The following is a 24,132-nucleotide window of genomic DNA, read 5'->3' as shown; positions in this document are numbered from 1 at the left end:
TTGTCACTCAACAGCTAGACAGTCACTTCTTAGCTCTCCATTGGTGTCTTAGTGCACTGAGATCTAAAGAAAGTTATGTGGACTTCCCTGGTGGCACAGTGTTTAAGAATCTGCCTGCCAGGGCTTCCCTGGTGGCGCAGTGGTTGAGAGTCCACCTGCTGATGTAGGGGACACGGGTTCGTGCCCCGGTCCGGGAAGATCCCACATGCCACGGAGCAGCTGGGCCCGTGATCCATGGCCACTGAGCCTGCGCGTCCGGAGCCTGTGCTCCACAACGGAAGAGGCCACAGCAGTGACAGGCCCGCGTACAGCAAAAAAACCCAAAAGAATCTGCCTGCCAATGCAGGAGACATGGGTTTGATCCCTGGTCCGGGAATATCCCACATGCTGTGGAGCAACTAAGCCCGTATGCCACAACTACTGAGCCCACAGGCCGCAACTACTGAAGCCCACGCACTCTAGGGCCCGCATGCGGCAACTACTGAGTCCATGTGCTACAACTACTGAAGCCCACACGCCTAGAGGTCATGGTCTGCAACAAGAGAAGCCACCGCAATGAGAAGCACACGCACCGCAACAAAGAGTAGCTCCCGCCCACCGCAACTAGAGAAGCCTGTGTGAAGAACCAACGCACCCAAAAATTTAAAAAAAGAAAGCTATGAAAGTCACATATTTTTCCATTTTTCAAAAGAATTTTAAAGTCTAAAGGCATTCAGTGTTTGCAAGTGGGATAAAAGAGAGCTGGGCTCTTTAGAATGAATCCTACCTTCCTAGGCCTCTGAGGAGGTAACACTATATAAATGGAAACTGTGACTGCAGAAGAGCAGGGCATCTACAATCGGCCCCTTACTTTCTACCCACTCTGTAACCCCCGAACAGCTGAGTTTCATTTCTCTGCTATTCTGAGCATCAGCAAGTCCATCAGACTTCCCTTGTTTTCTTTTTAAATGGTGAGACTCGAGTTAGCCTGGAATTAATGATTAACAGTTGCTATTTGAAATTGCGGTTAAGTGCAGCTTTGGCCAGCAGGCATCCTAATTGTGAGTTTGACCAACTGCTAAGGCACATGGGCAAATTCAAGTTCTCTAAGCTTCTCTGTATGTCACTTGTTTGAATGCATAGTAAAATGAGAGAGAAAAAAATTAATGTATTGAAAAAGCAAGCACCTCTACCAAGGTATGTGTTTGATATGCAAAGATTTTAAGGACTTTCACAGGCATGCTGTACAAAGAGACGATGTTACATCACACTGGGAACCAGTAAAAGTAAATATTAAAGTTAAGTGAACATTACCTGCAAAATCTCATTTAGAGGAGGATGAAAACCATTTTGGAAAAACAAAGACATTCTTATTAAGAATTGCAGCAAACAAGGAGTTTCAGGTATGATTTCAAAAATTATTATTTAAGATTTCCCTCAAGCAATTATTCCTTGAAGTGCCTTTTTCTATTGTACCATGGGGTTTTTAAATTTTTTTACAATAGACAATGATTGATTTTTAAAATGTGTCCGATTTAACATTTTGGAGGTTTTTAGTTAATAACCGTAAGCCATGTGGGAGGAGATGGGAGATGCAGAACGGAAGAAGAGTAATAGTTTGTACTCAATAGCAAGTATTTTACAAATTAAAAAGATTTTCAAGAGCAATATGAACAAATCAGAAGACTTGATTTGTCTCATAGCAGGTTTTTCATAGAGCTGTCAGTTCAGGGCTTTGTGGGGATAAGTACATGTATGAGTGACCAAGACAACCTAGGAATAGATTTGTAACATAATTTTTAAATTAGAAAATTTTGTTACTAAAAAATCATTTATAGCTTCTTTGACAGATTTAGAAAAGAAACTTCAAAGATGGAAAGAAAGGAAATGAATTGAAAGAGAAGAAAGAAATGGAAAAATTGGGATGGGGAGAGAGTCAGATGATGGCAGTGAGAAATGTCTGATTAATAGTGAGCTGGAGGCCGAGGAGAGGGAGGGAAGGGAGGAAAGTGAGAGGACCCTTCCCTTTTAGCCGTTGGTCCTTCGCAACCATGAACGTGTTGACCACTGCACATACGACCATGCTGAGGAACGCTCTAGGGTTGGGGAAGGATAAAGTTCAGCTTACGATAGGAGCTCTGTGAACACTACTGAATTAACTACTCCTTTCCCTCCGTATTTCTTGTAAACTCTGATATCAGTAAGTTAATTATAAATTCACATTTTGTGTTCTAAACACATGTACATTTTTCTTTTTGTAGGATGACTTTATTATATCAAATGGTACATTTCATTTTATTTGCCTCAGTTTCTGGTGGTAAGTAGAGTTTTATCTTTAGTATGGACTGGGAATAGCTTGGTTCCCTGACTTGTGATGAGAAAACAGAAGGGTATAAGCCCAGAGAGGAAAATCACACTATTGTTCAAAGCAGGGAAGGAAACTGAGGTAAAGGAATTGTTCATGATACTAAGAATCTATGTCTATATCTATATCCATATCTATACTATGTTTATGTCTAAATCTATATCAAACATTTAAATGATATTTAAGACCAATATTAAAAAGCAGAAATCTTGACTTGCCTCACTGATTAGTCAATTTTCCATAAAGCAGTCAGTTCAATGCAACACACACACACACAGAGGCAATTTTGGACTGAAAAATGTCCCCCAAGATGTCCAAAAATGCAAATATTCCTACATAGTTTATGCATCTCAATAATTTAATCACTGCTGTGAATTCTCCACTCTACACCATGTCCACTAAGTTTGTTTATAAATTACTTAACCAATATTCAGAAGGACATATCAGTTCAAGTATTTTTAGCCCTTATATTTATTCTTTATTTAAAATGAAAGTTTAAGCATTCCTTTTAAAAAAAGCCTTACATATATTACATTTAATTTCTGCTACTGTTGCTAGCATTTAATGCAGTTAACTTTTTTCTGGCATATGTGGAAAATGGTAAATCTAGGTAAAGAGATTTAAAATAAAACACTACAGTTCATAATTTCATTTTTCTTTGTGACAAGATTCTTATCCAGGTTATTATACTCCTTCATTGTCATCATTACGAAATAGTATTGTTATTTAATTGATAGGTCAGTAGTAACTCAATGGACATATTTTGAACATTGGACCCGAGAACTGCATCTCTACATATATACATTCTTTACATATGCGTATGGAACATTTACAAAAATTGACCACATAAAAGGCCCTAAAGCAAGTCTCAACAAATTTTAAAGGATTAAAACTCTACAGAGCATGTTATCCAATCACAATAGAATTGAGATAAAATGTAAGAAAAGACAATTGGAAAATCACAAATGTTTCAAAATTAAATAATACCCTTTTAAATAAATATCAGTCAAAGAAGAGATCACAATGGAGATTAGAAAATGTATTGAATTGAATAATAATGAAAATATGGCTTATCAAAACTTTGGGACATAGCTAAATTGGTGCTGAAATCAAGTGTGTACACTTACATGCATATATTAGAATAGGGAAACTGTAAAAATTAATGATGTAAGAATCCAGTTTAAGACGATGGAAAGAGAATAGCAAATTAAATGCAAAAAAACTAGAAAGAAGAAAAAAATGAAACAGCAGAAATTAAGTAATTGAAAAACAAACATATATTAGGGAAGCTTAACTTAGTCACAGTCTCCAAAGCATTTTGTAAGGCCAGTGTGATCTTGATACCAAAACATGACAAGGACATTGAGACAGGGATATTACAACATTTTGACAAATCATAGGCCTTTTTTCCTTGTGAATGTAGGTGCAATTATCAGAAACAAAAAAAATTACCAAACGTCACCCAGCAGTATGTTAAAAGAAACCCAAAAAGGATGATTACATTGTGACAAGTTTGGGTTTATTCCAGGAACGAAAACTTAGTTTAGTGTTCAAAAATCAGTGGATGAACCACTTCTGGGTATACACCCAAAAGAAATGAAAGCAGAGTCTCAAAAAGATATATTCATAGCAGCATTATTCACAATAGCCAAACAGTGGAAGCAACCCAAGTATCCGTCAACAAATGAATAAACAAAATGTGGTATGCACGCATTAATAATGAAATATTATTCAGCCTTAAAAAGGAAGGAAATTCTGACACATACCACAAAATGGATGAACTCTGAGGATATTATGCTAAATGAAATAAGCCAGTCACAAAACAACAAATACTGGATGATTCTACTTACGTAAGTTATCTAGAGTAGTCAATTTCATAGAGAGAGAAAGTAGAATGGTGGTTGCCAGGGTTTGAGGGGAGGAGTAATGGGCAGTGTTTAATGGATATAGACTTTCAGTTGGGGAAGATGAAAAAGTTCTGGAGACATATATGTTACTACAATAAAAAATAATAATTTAAAATACATGCAGAAAAAATATATGATAAAATTCCACTTATGCTAAAAATTCTTAGCAAACTGGAATTAAAAGGGAACTTCCCTCTTCTGTTAAAGGATATCTTTAAAGAAACAAACAGACAAAAGTCTAAACCAAAAATCTTCACGAAAGCTAGTAATAGTGAAATACTGAAAGTTTTTCCTAGGAATTGATAATAAGACAAGAATACTCACTATTAATTACCTTAAACATTATACTGGCCTAGTCACTGCAATAAGAAAAGAAAAGAAGTAAAAGGTAAAGGACGAGAAAGAAACTCTCATTGTTCATGGATGATATGATTGTGTCCCTCAAAAAGTCCAAAATAACCAACACATAAATTAGTTGAGCCAATAAATTATATGAGCAAGAATTCTGGAATACAAAGTCCATATACAAAAACAGGCACTTTCTAGTTCACCAAAAACAGATTAACCAGTTTTTACTGGCACTAAGAAGCTGTGTTTGGATTTTGAAAATCAATCTGCCTTGTAAATTTAAATGATCCAATTAGTAGGTGGTATACTTTAAGAAATACAGCACCTATATTAAACATGTAAAATCTGTTTAATTTACCAAATAAGCAATAAGCTTCTTAAAAGTAACATTTTAATACAGCATGCTTGCTTTGCACTAAGAGGTGGGATTTCCTTGGTCAACGGGACTATTTCGAGGTGCGAATAGACCCTCTATTAATGGAGGCTGCCGTACAGCTTCCTTAGAAGCAACACAGAGCCTGGGGAGAGGAGGAAGATTCTGTTCACCCTCAGGTCATTCTCAGGGAGCTGCCAATTTTGGAGAAAATCATGTTATATACAGCGGTTATTATAGATGGGTAATACAGAAGGCATATGGGGTGGATTTTTGAGGAGAGCTATGGCAGGATCCTTGACTCTCTTCTCCCATGTATCCCTTGGCAGTTTAGTGAACTGGACTCCATCCTCAGAATAATGTTTTAAAGAAATAGTGAAAATACATAGGATTACCAAACAAACTATATTTAAATATAGTTAAACTGTAAAAAAAAATTTATATAGAAATACATGTGCTTCCTATTAACACTTTATGTAGTAAGATTTAGTGGTGGGTCTAAAACTGCATAGTAATTACCATCAAACTAGAAATGAGTGATAATGATATTTTGAGATATCTGCAACTATAGTGTTTTTAAATCTGCGATTTTTATTATGACAAAGGCACAGATACTGTGAACCCTAATGCATTTTTTTCTTACATTAATAATGGAAAGATATGCCATATTTTAGTTATAAGCTAGGGAAAATAAAGATGAAATTTGCCCCCATTTAAGTCCATGGACTGTATAATCCTATAAGCCTTAGTGATAATTTCTACTGTTTTTTACCTATATACTTTCTCACATATTTATTGGTATGTTGGTTATTACTACAATAGAAATTAGTTATTTTTAATTTTATTTATTTTTGCTACAATAAATTTAAGTGATATTTTATTCTGTCCAAATATTTTATTTTTGTTATATATATTTATATATTTGTTTTTATATTAAGAAAACTAAGGGTTATATTGTAGTATCTGTCAATAAAAATATACCAAAATTAAAAACTACAACACTTTTATTCAGTGACTAAGTAATAATGACCTAAAACTCCACAATCTGGAATATTCAATATCTCTTTCTAGAAACAGAAGCAAATTTTAATTTTATGCAATTTAGCTTTGTTTGTATTTTTAACTTACTTATGGTTTCAGTGGAAGGGGATTCAATAATTTTTCCAAGAGTCTGTTCCTGCCTATTTATTTATTTGTTTGGTTTTTATTTTTCTTCCAGTTTTATTAAGGTATAGTAGACATACAGCACTGTATAAGTTTAAGGTGTACAGCATGATGATTTGACATACATACATTGTGAAATGATGACCACAGTAAGTTCAGTGAACGTCCATCACCTCATAGAGATACATTAAAGAAACTGAAAAAAATGTTTTCTTATGATGCAAACTCTTAGGATTTCCTCTCTTAACAACTTTCATATGTAACGTACAGCAGTGGTAATTATACTTATGCTGTACATTATGTCCCTAGTACTTATTTATCTTATAACTTGAAGTTTGTACCTTTTGGCTTTCTTTATCCAATTCCCCTCTTCTCCAATGTCTGCCTCTGGTAACCACAAATCTGATCTCTTTCTAAATGAATTTGTTTGTTTGTTTTTGAAGTATAATTGACCCACAAGACCATATTAGTTCTTAAAAAACAAAACAAATGAACAAACATAACGAAACAGAAACAGTCATAGAAAAACAGAATAAACAGGTGGTTGCCAGAGGGGAGGGGGATAGGGGGAGGAGAGAAACAGGTGAGGGAGATTAAGAGATGCAAACTTCCAGTTGCAAAATAAATGAGTCACAGGTATGAAATGTACAGTGTGGGGAATATAGTCAATAACTATGTAATATCTTTGTATGCTGACAGATGGTAACTAGACTTGTCATGATGATTACTTTGAAATGTACAGAAATATCCAATCATTATGTTGTGGGACAGGCACTAACATAGTGTTGTAGGTCAATTAAACTGGTCCATTTAGGAAATAAAACAAAAATAAACAAATGGGACCTAATGAAACTTAAAAGCTTTTGCACAGAAAAGGAAACCATAAACAAGATGAAAAGACAACCCTCAGAATGGGAGAAAATATTTGCAAATGAAGCAACTGACAAAGGATTAATCTCCAAAATTTACAGGCAGCTCATGCAGCTCAATATCAAAAAAACAAACAACCCAGTCCAAAAATGGGCAGAAGAAAAAAAAAATGGGCAAAACACCTAAATAGACATTTCTCCAAAGAAGATATACAGAGTGCCAACAAACACATGAAAGGATGCTCAACATCAATCATTAGAGAAATGCAAATCAAAACTACAATGAGGTATCACCTCACACCAGTCAGAATGGCCATCATCAAAAAATCTACAAACAATAAATGCTGGAGAGGGTGTGGAGAAAAGGGAACCCTCTTGCACTGTTGGTGGGAATGTAAATTGATATAGCCACTATGGAGAACAGTATGGAGGTTCCTTAAAAAAACTAAACATAGAGCTACCATATGACCTAGCAATCCCACTACTGGGCATATATCCTGAGAAAACCATCATTCAAAAAGACTCATGTACCACAATGTTCACTGCAGCTCTATTTACAATAGCCAGGACATGGAAGCAACCTAATTGTCCATTGACAGATGAATGGATAAAGAAGATGTGGCACATATATACAATGGAATATTACTCAGCCGTAAAAAGAAATGAAATTGAGTTATTCGTAGTGAGATGGGTGGACCTAGAACTTGAGTTATTTGTAGTGAGGTGGGTGGACCTAGAGCCTGTCATACAGAGTGAAGTAAGTCAGAAAGAGAAAAACAAACACCATATGGTAACACATATATATGGAATCTAAAAAAAAAGGTTATGAAGAACCTAGGGGCAGGACGGGAATAAAGATGCAGACCTACTAGAGAATGGACTTGAGGACACAGGGAGGGGGAAGGGTAAGCTGGGACAAAGTGAGAGAGTGGCATGGACATATATACACTACCAAATGTAAAACAGCTAGTGGGAAGCAGCCGCATAGCACAGGGAGATCAGCTCGGTGCTTTGTGACCATCTACAGGGGTGTGATAGGGAGGGTGGGAGGGAGGGAGATGCAAGAGGGAGAAGATATGGGGATATATGTATATGTATAGCTGATTCACTTTGTTATAAAGCAGAAACTAACGCACAAAAACAACAACAAGAACAAAACACACACACACAAAACAAACCAAAAAAACTGGTCAATTTAATATAGTGAGGTGATGTAGTACATTATCACATCCAGGGCCATCAGATGCCACCCGAAGATGATCAGTGTGGAGCCTTTGTTTCATATAAACATGGAGTTTAGACACGGAGTGGCGCTGGGGAAAGGGAAAAGCAGAGGTCATTCTAGACCTGTGAGCATTTTTGCCTGTGAAGATCTGAGAAACGAATCAATTGCTCACAAGGCACCCACGTCTCCAAGACAATCATTCAGAAGCACCATTCCACTGAGGCACACATGATTTTCTTTTCTATCTGGGGCTGCTTATCCAATAAACTAAAAGCTTTTATTGCCCTGATTTCCATGTTCAGGCATATTTCCTGTTAAGTAGCCCTACTTCTCTTGCCTTTGTGAGATTATTACCTGATTGGGTACGTGCGCACTAAAATCCCAAATAACACGTGTCATGTATTATAACACAGAGTGTGTGACCAAGCTGTTCCAAGATGCCTACTTTAAAGGAGGAGACATTACTGTTGTTTACACACCAAATGCCAAGCACTGCCAAATAGTCTGCACCCACCATCCAAGGTGTTTGCTCTTCACTTTTATGGCTGAATCATCATCTGAAGATCCTACCAAGTGGTAAATGTTTGCTTTTCTACATAGAGGAAATAGATTTTATACGACAGATGGACAGACAGACAATTACCAACAATAAATTGCCGTCTACCATTTTATAAAATTTAATGTTAACAATTGGAAAATGTATTTTCCTTCCATTGAAATATTAAATATTACAGAAAAAACGGTAGTGTTTAGGCAGGTCAGGAGGAACAGACATGCCCCTCAGTGTGGTTCTTGTGGTCTCAATATTAATGATACTTTCTCTCTGATTTCTTTCTACTTTAATGCCAATTAATCATTTTGTTCTTTGCTTTTCAACTGATTATTGATATTTGATATGACTTAAACTGGTACTTTTCCCTCAATTATTTTATTAGAAAAAAATTCATTATTTATAAAGGTAATTTGAAAGAATAGTACAATGATTTCCTATCGCCCCCAAGACTTTTTGCCATTTTTGTCTTCCCTATTATGTATGTGTAGATGTCCAACCATTTGAAATAATTTGAAACCACCATAACACTTCACCCCTAAATATTTCAACATACATTATCTTACACAAAAAACATTAAAAATGAGTAAGAATCCCTTTATATCATCTCAATTGTCCCCCAAGTGTAATTTATAGCAATTAACCAGAATCTTATTAAGATTTGCAAATAGCATCTGGTGGTTTTGTCTCTATAGTCATATTCTTAAAATTTTTAGGACATTCCATCCACCATTTTTGTTTCCATATTGAGCTTGAAAATTTAATGATAAAGCTTTACGGCAGAATGAAGTTATTAACATCTTTGTGCATTATTACTGCATTCATAGTATTTACATAGTGCCCTGAACTTATAAAATTTACTATTCTAGAATCTACAACAGAGATTGGCAAACTTCTTCTTAACAGGCAGAGAGTAAATATTTCAGGCTTTGTGGGTCCAGAGGCAAAATCAAGGATATTGTATAAATACACAATGATTTCAAATGTAATCATTAAAAAGCACAGAAACCCTTCTTAGCTCATTAACGGTACAGAAACAGGCAGAGAGCTGCATTTAACCAACAGGCATTTAGCCAACATTAATCAAACAGGAGTTCACCCACTCCTGTTTCCAGTTAGGAAGGAGCATTACATGTGATCTTTTCAATGTCGGGATGTTGGAATGGAAAACAAGCTCACAGTCTTGCTAAGAATATATTTGTTTTGGCATGAGACAGAGAAGTTTGTTTCCTTCTCTTTGACTCTCTGTGTGCTAACTTTTAAGACCCATTATTTTAAAACATAGATTTTCACCCAGTAATGTTATTTTTTTAAAAAACAGGTTTACTTGCATCCTGAAAGACAGTGTTGCAGAAACACTGCCGATGGTCAATATGACGGGAGCAATTTCTGGATATTCTTCTAAGCAATGCTCAGACCAAATAAGTGGTAAGATGTCTTGCTAGAATTGATATATACTAGTTATTGTGATGTGTATGTGCAATTACATCAGGTATGGTTTTGTGGCTATGAAATAAAACCCTGCTATATGGAAACGAGGTCTCCTAATGAAGTTCTTTCCTCATAGAGGAAAAACTAGCATACATGCATGTCCCCCCTACCCCATTATAGTTCATTAAAATTTATCTCATAGGACGTATCTAACTACACCAGTTCATCATTCACTTATTTTCTTTCTCCTTCCCAGCTTAAAGTTTTATATGAAAGTCCTTATTAAATATATTAATTCAAATCAAAGGAAGCAACCATAAAGGTTAAGATGACCCTTGTCTTAATGGTGAGATATTCCAGATACTTGAATAGGTTTATTAGTGAATCAATCCATCAGTGGAGTTAAGGAGACAAGAGACGTCAGTTCATAGAGCTGAAGCAGAAATGTACAAGTCTAATATTGCTGCAGTGCAAAAAGGACACTGACATTCTCTTACCGTTTCCACGTGAGAGTAGGAGTTGAGCAGATTAAAATAAAACTAGACGCCTTCTGAGGAAAAGTCAGGGAAAGAATTGAAATAGCAAGTCCGGAGGGACGGTTGCTAAGATAGAATTATCAGATGCCCCCAGAGACTGGAAGATAACCGTATTTTCTGATTTTATTTCCAGCTTGCAACAAAGATATTTATGTGGACCTACATATGAAGGGCCTGAACCATAACAGCTCTATTACCAAGAGTGCTCAGGAATGCCAAGAGAGGTGTACGAATGACAGGCACTGTCACTTTTTTACATTCGCCACAGAGCACTTTCCAAGCGTAAAGTATCGGTGAGTGAGCTGTGGACTGAGCCCAAGGACCTTAGATTATCTGACAGAAAACAAAATGGGATTCTTTTTTTTTTTCCTTCAACTTGTAGGGGTTAAAAATTTATTTTTGACCCCTACAAGACAATTCTATAAGTACTCCCAGTTTTCTTGATGGAAAATGCATTTAAAGTCCAACTTGGATGCATTTCATTTTGTAGTACGGAGTCTGTCTTTCAATGACGCTTTAAAAAAATGTTTAATGCATCGCCTAGCTAATTTGAAGAGCACTACATTTTTAAAGTGGCAATTTTGAAACAATTACAGTGGTCTGACAGTTCCATTCTCAGCCTAAAGGATGCTACAGTATGAAGCTATAGAATCAAAATGAAAAAACTACTCAGATATCCTTCCAAACAACAGTTCCCCACCTGAGACAAAGTAACTGAAACCCATGTGAAGTATTTCAAAACTTGCCCCCTACTGGATTTAGAAATATTCCAGGTATAAACCTCCTGTGTAAGAATATAAAAGGATCTGATCTGTAATTGATTAATCTCTTTTCTCTTAAAAAATATTTTTAGGGAAAAATATCATTAACTTTTTTATTTAGAAATATTTGAGATGTTCTGGATTCATACGGGAAGCTACACTTATCTGAAATCCAACAATGAAAGAAAAGTTCAAATGACTGGTGTTTGGATTTTAACATTCTGCTCTAGACATTCACAAAAAGGAGATGAGTGGCAATAAAGCGTCAAAGATTTGTTTGAAGAAAAGCAATGATAACACAGAATGAAACCCTCAAATTAATAATTAAGTTTTCAGGGCTTTTCTTTAGCTCAGCTCAAACTACACCTTTTTACATATTTTACGTCTAAGATTCAATGCAGCATGAACAGCGAGCCAGGAAGTTGTGAGTTGCTACGTATTATAAAAAAGTTAAAATGCTAAAATTGAGCAGAGCTTGAGAAGTCATCAATTCCTACACCTCTACTCTTCATCTCACCACCCATCTAAAGCTGCCATTTTACTGATGAAAATACAAAGCTGACAAAACTCACAGGACCACCAGCTCTTGGCAGAGTTGGGACTCAAACCAGCTGTCCAATCTCTCAAATCAATACCTTTCAGAGCAATTCTTTAGCTGTCATGCCCAGGCTGTCTCTAAATGTGCGTTTCTTATTATCTTATGTTTTCCGTATTTGCATTTGGAGGGATAAAATATTTGTCCACTTTGGTCTTTATTTAGTAACATTTGTCTGTTGAAGTACACCCAAACGGGGATGCCAACCAACATAACAAAGCTCAGTGAAGTGGTGTCTGGATTCTCACTGAAGCCCTGTGCGCTTTCTAATCTGGGTAACTATTATTTTCTTAATGAGGTAGTTTAGCCATTAAATAGTAGGTGCTGATTATGTGTACGATGGGCATAACTTAGGATACCAATTTGTGCTTACTGATGAAATGGACCCAATGATCTTTCATCTTCTTCTTGAGAAAAAATTCATTATGTTCTATATGATTAAAGCTTATATTTGAATTTAAAGCTTAAAACAATCACTTCAGTTATCCTAATTTTAAAAAATGTAAAAGATCTTGGGATAAACTAACTTTAAAAAATTACTAAGACCTTGTTTCTTTAGTGCAATTTTAGGTTCGCAGCAAAATTGAGGGGAAGGGATAGAGATTTCCCATATACCCCCTGCCCAGACACATGCACAGCGTCCCCTATTACCAACGACCCTCGCCGGATGGTACATTGGTTACGACTGACGAACCTACACTGACACACGTATAGTCACCCGAAGTCCACAGTTTACATTACGATTCACTCTTGGAGTTGTACATTGTATGGGTTTGAACAAATATGTAATGGCATGTTTCTATCATTAGAGTATCATTCAGAGTATTTTTCACTGCCTTAAAATTCCTCTGTGTTCTGCCTATTCATCCCTCCCTCATCCCCCAACAAACTTTTTATATGGAATTTACGAACACCATGAGTGGGGTTTTACCTTTGCCAATGCTGCTGGTGAACTGACTTTCTAAATACGGTTTCTTCTGTTGCACAGCTTGTATCAGGGACATTTTCCCTAGAACAATGTTTGCAGACAGTAACATTGACAGTGTCATGGCTCCAGATGCTTTTGTCTGTCGCAGCATTTGTACTCACCATCCCACTTGTTTGTTCTTTACCTTCTTTTCTCAAGAATGGCCAACAATATCTGAAAGGTAAGGAGTTAAGATTGTGTCATGTGTTATCTTTTCAAACAGTTGATCAAAAGCCACCATTAAAAACTCTGAGCAGGGGCTTCCCCGGTGGTGCAGTGGTTGAGAGTCCGCCTGCTGATGCAGGGGACGCGGGTTCGTGCCCCGGTCTGGGAAGATCCCACATGCCGCGGAGCGGCTGGGCCCGTGAGCCATGGCCGCTGAGCCTGCGCGTCTGGAGCCTGTGCTGCGCCACGGGAGAGGCCACAACAGTGAGAGGCCCGTGTACAGCAAAAAAAAAAAAAAAAAAAACTCTGAGCAACTACAAATTTTATCTAAATGTCTGTCAAGGATACATAAAAGGTGCAAAGAAGAATTCCTAGTTCCTCTTTCTTTCCATTCCCCACCTATTGACTGCAAATCTGGTGTTACCCAGGACTCTCGCCTTTCCTTATGTTAGGGAGGTCTCTGCCTTCAGAGAGTTGCTAGTTCTGAAAGGAATGAAGAAAATAAAGGTGGTCATCTTAGTTCAGTGCCTGGTTAAAATAACTGAACCTGGAGCAGAAAGAAAGAATTGGAAATATCAGTGACTTGTCAAATCCAAAGTGGAGAGGGGTGGAGCGATGGCCTTCATCAACAGAAGCGTGGGTAACGGTGCAGGGAGATTTGAGAATTTAGACCCTGCTTCCCTACCGATGGGTATTAACATTGGAAAGCGCAGGAAATTGCTATGATCATCAAAGGGATGTTTGCTGGGGTTGCTGCTCCTCACTAACAAAATTCACTAAAAAAAAGAAGAAGAAATCTTAAGATTATTTGCTTAAAAATCTAGATTGTATGTATTATCTTAATCTGAATTCTCAGAGCCCTTGTTATTTGCTTGACATTGCTGCTCATTGCTGGGGAGAGTGTCCCCCAAAGCCATCCAGCCACAGTAAGCCCCTGAGTTCCTGTTTATCAAGCAAGACTGGTTTTTTATCAAGTGAGGATATAATTCCGGAAGTATAATGCTAGGTTTGTCACATGAGAATATATCTGTTACTTTCATTTTCTCAACATGGTTCTAAATGCGGGGATACCATTAGTCAACTCAATAGATTAAAAACCCTGCACTACTTGGACCAGAGTGGAAGTAAAAGATAAGTGATTAGATTGGGATATATGGTCAATGTAGAGCCAGTAAGGTTTGCTGACGGACTGAATGCCAGCTGTGAAGTAAAGAGTCAATGATAGCTCCAAGATTTTTGGCCCAAGAAAATTGGAAGGATGGCAATGCCAATGAAGAGATGGGGGAAGATTTCCTGCAGAGATGATTTCAAGAGGCAAGAGGTGCCTGGTAGCCATCCAGAGAGAAATATTGAATTGGTGGTTAGAAAGGGAAGTCTGGGATTTAACAAGGGAGGTTTATGCCCTAGATCTGTGTTAGGTGTCACCAGGATACAGCTGGTAATTAATGCCACTGAAACTGATGAGGTCACCAAAAAATTGAGTGCAGTCAGAGAAAGAGATGAGGTCAAAGATTGAGCCTTGAGGCATTATAAACTTCAGAACTTAGAAAGACACTTTTGTAATGTGTTACTTTGTCTTAATCACTGCTCTTTTTTTTATTCCTTTTATAAAATTCCCAATCAATACCTATAAGAAGAGCAACACATTTAATCCTCATTACAAGGTGAGAGAGGAACATGGGTGCTACAAGCCAAGACTTGGCGTCTTAAATTTACGTTAATGAATATTAAATAAAACTAAATATCCATTTCCTCAGCTGTATTAGCCACATTTCAAGGACGCAGCATATGGCTGGCTAGTGGCTATTGTATTGGCTGGCATAAATGTGGAATATTTACGTCACTGCAGAAAATTCTGTTGGACAGCACAGCTCCAGACTGTGATTTTGTGCTAATTAGGAAAAGCTACTTCCTCCCAGAAAGATGCTGCCTGGGTATGGAGTCTGTGGTGGATTTTGCTTATCCCTGTCTACGCCTACAGCAACTCTGGGTAGCAGATTTGTAGGTAGCATGAAAATTCTTGAATCGTTGAGATAGTCTAGGAGAGTTGAGAGAAAGGAAATAAAAAAGGAAGGTACTAGGAACAGTGCTGTTGAATAGAGCAAGCTTAGAAAATTTAGAGGCAGTTTGGTAAATTTGTCTACAACCTATGGATCATGGAGTCTGAGTCAGTGATTTATGAATAGTACTTTCAAAATGGGAACAACTTCCCTATTAAACGCCAACAGGAGCTGACTTCTGTATGTGCTGTGAAAATGTCTTCTTCTTTGATATGTTTTACATGATATCTCTGTATTTCCCTTTTTTACTGTTAGAAATCTGTGTCTACTTAAAACGTCTACAAGTGGGTTGCCAAGCGCACGCATTAGAAAGAACAAAGCTCTTTCTGGTTTTAGTCTACAAAACTGCCGGCACAGTGTCCCAGGTAAACAATGAAAGCTCTTCCTTCTGATTGACAATCAACAAATGTGCGCTAGGGTTTCACGTCTCATATCTGATATGTGCTTTGCTGTCTAGTGTTCTGCCATTCTTCATTCTACCGTGACACTGATTTCTTGGGAGAAGAACTGGACATTGTTGACGTGGACGGGCACGAAGCCTGCCAGAAAACATGTACCAACAGCATCCGCTGTCAATTTTTTACCTATTCTCCATCTCAAGAACCTTGCAACGGAGGGAAGTAAGACGTATGATGAGTTCCACAGATGCTCCTGCCCCATCTAGCTGCAGGGAGGAATTATGTTTATACCATTTTGTTTCCAACCTGCAGGGGTAAATGCTACTTAAAGCTTTCTGCAAATGGATCTCCAACTAAAATACTTCATGGGAGAGGAAACATCTCTGGATATACGTTAAGGTTATGTAAAATGGATAATGGTGAGTTTAATGTCACTTGAAAAAATACATCCCCTGTATACTGAGTATGTCATGACTAAGAGAGTCAGTAGTAGCTACAGAGGGGAGAAAATTAGTAAAGTAATGAACTTAGATGCAATTTTCTGTTATTTTCACTGCTATCACTCAGGCTGACCTGTTTTAAAGGTAAATATTGCGCTTTGACTAAACTCTGTGTTGCGTGGCCTTAACTGAATATGTGTTATAATTTGATACATTTGTATAACCAGCATTTCCTGGTGAGACTCAGGCTCAGCCCAAATTTTGATGTCTGATTGTTGTTATCAAGGTCAATAATCTTTATTACCCTTTACAATAGAAATATCAACCAGCCTCTTGGTTAATCAGATTAGTCATTTTCTTTCTACTGGCTATTACTTGATCTTTAATTCAAACATAACATCATATGTTTGGAAAATTATGTATCTGTGCAAGAAATACTCAAGTGGCTCCTTCTCCAGGGCCTTTAGATTTCCTGCAAGTGTTCTGCATATTTATGAATATTAGCAAAAGTTACAGTAAAACCTTATTAACTTGTAACAATGAGTATAGTAGGGTGGAAATAGAAAGGTTGTCTATATTAAACAAGACCTATAATAACATAAAAATTATAGTACACATCAGATCAGCAGTGCTTCCATTCCAGTGGCCAATTTCTGAGCATAGAAACAAAAGATGGTTTGTAGGCAAACAACACTGTGTAAGGGATGAAACAGGAAAGAGCCTAATACACACATTCCTCTCTAAATTATTGTAATAACCTATTATGACTTTAATGTTCATTGACTTACGTACACTACATGTTTTTAGACTTTTACTGCTTACTGCCCAATATTATAATACAGTATAAATTAAGTTGCAACTGAGATTTAATGAGTGAAATGGAAGTGATAATTATGCTTTGTCGTAGATTTCAAAGTATGAAAATCTTCCGTGTCAGAAATATTGGCTCTACTGAGAGGTGAATAAATCCTTAACTTCTGAGAACTTGTTTTGTATAATAGAACATACAATATGACTGTATACTGTGTCCAATGCTAGCATCCTAGCTGGGAAATTCTGCCTTTCTAGGGCTTAGAGGGGCTCTGATGGGAATCTGGATGGCTCTAGCTTCTTTAAAAAGACAGTAAATTGAGTTGTATCTCATACATTCTCTGTTTTTCTTACAATAAACTTACCTAAGACAAGAAGGAGTATTTACAATCATTCTGTTGTCTTGGTTCTACCAAGCAATAGAAAGGATGCAGCAAATTTTGCTGTTAGTGATGTTGACATAGTTTAAAAAAGGGAACCAGCACTTATACCTTTAATTGCAGAATTCATTCTCTACCCTCCTTCCTGCTCTTTTCTAATGAATCTAGGGACTCTGGTCTCTAGAGGTTACAGAATAAATCAGGGGTAGATTGATAGCTAAAGCAGAAAATATAAGATAAAGGAAAATAAAATCTGATGTCTTTTTAGTGCATCTTCTGAAATAAGTGAAACTAGATAATTAGGTTTTGCTGCATTATATTAGATGAAATAATACCCTAAAATGAGAGGGAATATCTAACTGAGATGTTTATCATATCTTGTACTGTCATTTGTCTACGCTATAACTTAACTTTGTGAAGATACAGAGCAATTGCCATTCAAAGAAACATCTCTTAACACAAAATGTAAGGCTAAAAACAAATATTTAAAGCATTTTTTTGAACTGAGAAACCGAATAGAACGAACACCAAGACCTATAACTCATCTTAATAAGGTCTTTATTTAGTTGTTCTTAATATATTTTAGTTACTGATCTATTAATTTTCTAAGGCAAGAAAGAAAACAGAAGGGTGAGTTTGAATCAAAGTCCTTGGAAACATCAAAGGTTGAGCAGAAAACCCCAGTCTGTCAACAAGACCAAAGGGCAGACGCAGCTCACAAACAGAAGAGCAGCCAGGTCTGGGTGTGGGTAGAGCAGGAGTGACTGGGACCAAAGGGCAGCTGGAATGGAAGGGGATGGGGAGGAACTGGACAAAGGCCACAAACGGAGTGGAAGGTGCTGAACTTTTCTTTGTAACAGTAGTTCTTAAACGTTAGTGAGGCTGATTAAAACTCAGATGACTAGGGTCCACTGTCAGAGTTTCTGATTCACTACGTCTGAGGTGGCTCTCACGAATTTGCACTTCTAACAAATTCTCAGGTGATGCCATTGGTCGGGGGCCACACTTGACAACCATTGCTTTAAGAGAACCATTGAGGTTAGCATTTGATGGAGGGTAAGACTGCCTTGCCGCCCCAGATGAGGCATTACCTGGGGGCATGCGATTACAAGGTGACTCATCATTCAGTTTTTATGTGCATGTTGTGCTTTGCCAACTTGATTCTAAAGTGTCTTCAAGTCAAGGTCGTGGTAAATTATTGAATCCAGGGAAGGTTTTTTTCCCTGTGTGCCTGAAGGAACATAACTACTGTTGGAAAATGAAGATGTAGGAACCAACTCACTGCAATCCTTCTGTTGTAGCGTGTACAACGAAAATCAAGCCCAGAATTGTTGGAGGAACCAAGTCTGTTCTTGGAGAGTGGCCATGGCAGATAACTTTGTACATCACATCACCCACCCAGAGACACCTGTGCGGAGGCTCCATCATCGGAAACCAGTGGATATTAACAGCTGCTCATTGTTTCAGCGAGTCAGTACCACTGCTGTTTTTACTCGTTCACCATACTCACACACATATTAAATGTATCCCTAGTATTTTAGTACAATTTTAAAGATGTAAATTATCCTATTTGCCAAATTAATTTTCTGTCTTTAGTGATAAAAAGCAAAAAGGAAGAGCCACTCATGATCTACCAGCATCAGAACAGGTGCAGGAACATGGCTGTTTGACTTCATAATATTCCACTTTTCCAGTTAAATGTATACACATCCCCAGAGGAGCTCTGGTTATTTCCTATTAAGAGCGTATCATCTTCTGTGCACTGTCTGGGCATTGGGTCCAGAACTAAACTCGGAGACAATTTCCTGCTCCCTGAATCTAATTTCCCATTTATTCCCCCACTTCTTCTCCCTCCCCCTCCCCCTCCCCCCCTCCGTCTTCTCCTCCCTTGTCCTCAATCTCTCCCTTCCTTCTTCTCTTTCTTCTTCTTCTCCTTCTTCTCCTTCTCCTTCTTCTTCTCCTTCTCCTTCTCCTCTTCCTCTGCTTCTTTCTCTCTCTCTCCTCTCTCATTCTCCCTCCATCTCTCTCTCTTTCTCTCCCGCTGTGTTTCTAGACCCATAAGGAAGAGTTTATTGTACATCATCAAACTGGATTCCCTACTTAAGTCAATTTCAATACTGGTAAACTTAACAGCTCCATCGGGAGAGCATTCAGAGTATATGTAACCCAGGGAATTTTAGCTGGCCAAACTTCCTCTTTGCACCTCAGTATCTTCTGGGTTGTTTCCAGACACAGTTTTGTGTTTTTGTTTATTTTATCAGTATGCAACTTACTCATATTATTACTCAAAGATTCATTTGAGGTCAATCGTCTCTTTTACCCTTTACATATGGGAAAATGGAGTACCAGAAAGTCCAAGAGAATTTCTCAGGGTCACAGCCAACGACCCCAGCAATGAAAGTAAAACCCAGAACTTTTTTTCTTTTATATGTGTGTGTGTGTGTGTGTGTGTGTGTGTGTTTGGGAGTGTGTGTTGAAAGGCAGAAAAAGTATGCATTGATTTTTGTGTCTTTAACATAAGGCAAATGATAGCCCAGGACATTCCATATAGGAGGACTATGTGACTGAAAAATCTTAGCATAAAATCACTTCTTTCCACTTAAAAGCCCACCGTTGGCAGAAAATATTACCTAGTTAGTAACAGTCAGTCAAATAGCACTGTACCTCAGATGCTTGGGAATTATTCGGTAAAGGAACTTTCTTTTCCTCGACTGCTTACTCCTCAGGGTAGAGTCACCTAAAGCTTTGCGTGTCTATAGTGGCATCTTAAACCAAGAAGAAATAAAAGAGGATACATCTTTCTTCGGGGTTCAAGAAATAATAATTCATGATCAGTATGAAATGGCAGAAAGTGGATATGATATCGCCTTGTTGAAACTGGAAATGACAATGAATTACACAGGTATGGAAAATTTTAAACAGAAAGCTGTCTACAGTGACTACATGGAGACGATGTTTCACGCTCCCAGATTCACAGCCAGACCCTGGCAATCTCTCCATGTGTTATTACCATGAAAGGGGGAGGGGTGCTGAGTTAGTCTTAAGACTGTTGGGGGGAGGGTGTGCCGAGCTAGTCTTAAGACTGTTGGGGGGAGGGGGTGCCGAGCTAGTCTTAAGACTGTGGGGGGAGGGGGTGCCGGGCTAGTCTTAAGACTGTTGTGCTTTCCTGACGGCTACATCTTATTTTGGGGTGTGGGTGAAATGGTAGGTTGTCCCCAGGCTTCTTCAGATGCACAGAATGACATAACTTGATAATATACTGGAATATTAAAGAGGATTTTTATCTGCTTTTTAAGGAAGAAAGGATTGTGGGTCAGAATGATGAAGCAATTTCTACAGGGCCACAGGCCTCGCGAGAGTGACGGAGTTAGTGGAGAGGGCTGTGGCTTGTCTCTCTCGTTCCCTCATCCTGGGATGTGTGACAGATAACGCTGAACACGAGGGATGAAAATGTATGACGAGGAGACAAAAAAAAAGAATATAATAAATAGGGAACACACGAAATAATGGAACATGAAGGAAGTTTTTCCTGGGAAAGAAGATGTATTTTGTTTCTGATCATTAAACTGTGATTTTTAAAATTTAGATTCTCAACGACCCATCTGCCTACCTTCCAAAGGAGATAGAAATGTGACGTATACTGAGTGCTGGGTGACTGGATGGGGGTACAAAAAATTAAGAGGTAAGAAATGATGTTTCTCTGTGTGCTCCAGCTCGAGATACAGAACACAATTTAGTCGTAAGTTTTTCCGCTATATCAATTCATACAGCTAAAATGAGAGTAAAATAATAATATTATTCAATTGCAGAAAACATATTAATAAAGATGGAAAGACAAAAATCACTCAAGTGAAGACGACACCTCGTCTGTTTGACTGGAAATTTTAAATATGACAATCTCTTTAAAGACATTGTTTTTAATGCAGTTTAATTCAAAACCTAGGAGTTTTCAGTAAATGTCTTAGCCTGTTATCCAATTATTTTCTCTGGGAAGTAATTCCAGTTAGAGCCGTAATTAATTTTGGACTTAATTAACATTAACAAAACGGTACTCACAATAGTGAGAATAACATCTTCTCTATACTCTGTAATTATAAAAGATCTATGAAGTAAACCTAGTATTTTTTTCCTTCTAGATTTTTAGATAGGTATGGTTTTGATTTTAACTACATATATTTAAATTTGTATATATATTATATATAAGTAGTTGTTCCATTAACAAACTAAACATTTTTTTCAGACAAAATACTCAATACTCTCCAGAAAGCCCGGGTACCCTTGGTGACAAATGAAGAATGCCAGGCAGGATACAGAGGGCATAAAATAACTAATAAGATGGTCTGCGCAGGCTACAAAGAAGGAGGGAAGGATGCCTGCAAGGTAACAGTGTTCTCAGCCAATTGAATACACTCACGTTAGAATGTTTCATGCATTTTTAAAGCAGTCTTCTGCCAATGAGCAGGGAACACAGTGGATTTGTTTTCCTAACCCTGAAATCTGATAGACTGAGGGAAAAACAAGAAATCCGGTTCTTTGAAGTTTATTAAAGGGCCAAGACAGAATTTTAGGTGAAATCACTCTGATGAAAGTGTATTTAAGATGAGAAGTGTCTGAACTGATCTGCGTGCCTCTTCTTTTCTCCATTTGTCATAGGGAGATTCAGGGGGCCCCCTGTCTTGTAAGCACAACGAGGTCTGGCACTTGGTAGGCATCACAAGCTGGGGCGAAGGCTGTGGCCAAAGGGAGCGGCCAGGTGTTTACACCAACGTGGTCGAGTACGTGGACTGGATTTTGGAGAAAACGCAAAGCAGCTTGAAAGAGTCCCCAGATGCCATTTGACTCCCTGAAGCGTAAGCCAGGTTATTCCCTGGAAGAGGGTTTGGATTTCACCCAAGAAGACACTGCACCGTCATTTTCCTCCACAGGCTACAATTCTGAGACTGTAACAGATTGAAGGGGCTTGGTATTGGTAAGAACACACCAAAACTGTCATTTGCAATACGCCCAGTTCCGCCATCAGCAGAGGGCAATGCCCCCAGTTCCGCCATCAGCAGAGGGCGATCAGCACCCAGTCTCTTGCTCGCTGGTTGCACCTTTCCTGAGCCAAACGAATACTATAAGATTAAGACTTTGAGGATGAAAACATACCCAGATAGACCAGAAAAGAATGAGGTAGTGGCACCAAAGGATCGGGTAGAACTGCTCAAAGAAACCACTGTAAAAAGATTTGTTAAATGAAAAATGGGAACTGGAGAAAATGGAAACAAGGGCAGTCACCATCAAATCGCGAGACTCTGGGCTCTGCGTACATGCACACATCTCTTTTGTAAAGAAAGAACTCGACTGAATTTGATGGCAGGTTTTCAGAATAATCAAGAATTCTTGTCATGTCATTTTTTAATATTTTTAAAATTAGTTTGGGTAGAGACAAGCTATGAGTGAGTGTGAATGTGGGTTCCAGAATTTCTGTATGGGAAAGGATTAAAAGCAGCAATTCACCTGGAAGTGGGACCTTAGGGGACGAATCTTAAAGGTGTTCTTGCCTAGAAAACTATTTGTGCGTGGATTTCATATTTATTTGCATAGTTGTGGGTAGGGGAGGGCTGATGAAGATGAGGGGCTAAGCTAAAGACCTCCTAAAATAAGCTGCCTCTGTGAGTGTGGGTTTACAAATCTACGTTTATAGATGATAAATGTATTGACAGAAATCAAAATAAAATACATCCATACTACGGGGAAAACGATTTGGGAATAAATGGATGGTTACAGTAACGTCTTCAGCATCTTGAAAGTATTCTCAGTACTGGGGTGTTCCCTGTAAATATTTACCTGGTTATATAGTGCAAATATTCACCTGGTTATTGTTGCTGATATAGTTTCATAATCTAGAATTTTCGTTGTCTCCACCAGTTTTCAATCCGTGTCAACCACTTATGCCAATATTCAATCCAACATGTGCAGTATTTCTTGAACAGACTGAGCTAGTGGGATACAGTAGTGAGCCAATAAATAGATCCCTACCTTCCTGAACCTTCCGGTCTAGCTAGCAGGAGCCACAAAAATAAAATAATTACACATGTATGAAATATATGATATAATTGTAAATGGAAATGAGAGGGAAGCACAGGGTTCTACGAGAAGTTAAGGAAGAAGAGAGTTTAGGGAAGGTTCAAAGACTGGGATAAAAAGGAATTTGTCTGAGGAAGAAACAATAAAAACAAAAGCAAACAAACAAACAAAACCCCCAGAATCAAACAACTGGAATGGCAATAAGGCCTGAGCTACTGTCCTACCTCATCAAAGACTCAGGGAAACTCTGATCCATTCTGATAAAGAGGCATGTCCCCAACTGGTCCTGTTCAGACCCACTTCTCCCTTTACCTTGTGGGTCCTGCCTTGTCCTCTAATATTCCTTTCTTATGGGCTTTTCCCACATCCTCCATCAACCTGAGTCAGAATGGGCCTTTCCCTGTCCTTGTGCGAGAGGATTTTCTACATTCTGGTTAATGTCTTTAAAATTCACATTTAGAGAATTCATCTACTGCCCTGAGGCTCCAGCAGCAGTGAATGGTGGTCCTGTGCTGAGGCAATGGTTTCCTTTCTTAGCCTGCCTCTCCATGAGACGTTCTGAGGCCGCCAGGTACCCTGAGGAAGGCTTCTCTGGGGGCCTCTCCCTACATCCAACCCATTTCCCTCACGGGGTATGTACGCGGTGCTCATTCATCAGAGCAGGGCAAGCTTCTATCTTTCTTTCTGTCCTTCCCAAATAGGAATGTGACTGTGTGTGTGTGTGTGTGTGTATGTGTGTG

General features: G+C 38.1%; 1 protein-coding gene across 1 annotated transcript; it reads left to right on the top strand.

Moving 5' to 3' along the window:
* The first annotated feature begins 2,241 nt into the window (after positions 1 to 2,241).
* LOC132512658 (coagulation factor XI) lies at positions 2,242 to 22,162 on the top strand. The gene is made up of 14 exons (XM_060136437.1): positions 2,242 to 2,296; positions 8,644 to 8,806; positions 10,102 to 10,208; positions 10,881 to 11,040; positions 12,269 to 12,378; positions 13,092 to 13,251; positions 15,551 to 15,660; positions 15,753 to 15,915; positions 16,006 to 16,112; positions 18,625 to 18,793; positions 20,050 to 20,225; positions 20,910 to 21,005; positions 21,564 to 21,703; positions 21,977 to 22,162. The coding sequence occupies exons 1-14, from the start codon at positions 2,242 to 2,244 to the stop codon at positions 22,160 to 22,162; spliced, it is 1,902 nt and encodes a 633-aa protein (XP_059992420.1).
* Positions 22,163 to 24,132: the final 1,970 nt, after the last annotated feature.

Source organism: Lagenorhynchus albirostris, chromosome 21, assembly GCF_949774975.1.
Source record: "Lagenorhynchus albirostris chromosome 21, mLagAlb1.1, whole genome shotgun sequence".
Lineage (NCBI taxonomy): Eukaryota > Metazoa > Chordata > Mammalia > Artiodactyla > Delphinidae > Lagenorhynchus > Lagenorhynchus albirostris.
This window is presented reverse-complemented; position numbering and strand designations above follow the sequence as displayed.

Bases quoted from the DNA above. Each gene is read 5' to 3' on its own strand.
- LOC132512658 (XM_060136437.1), top strand. From the start codon at position 2,242: ATGACTTTATTATATCAAATGGTACATTTCATTTTATTTGCCTCAGTT. The intron at 11,041-12,268 runs GTGAGTGAGCTG...GTCTTTATTTAG, and splicing joins TTTCCAAGCGTAAAGTATCG to TAACATTTGTCTGTTGAAGT. The intron at 16,113-18,624 runs GTGAGTTTAATG...CTTCTGTTGTAG, and splicing joins GTTATGTAAAATGGATAATG to CGTGTACAACGAAAATCAAG.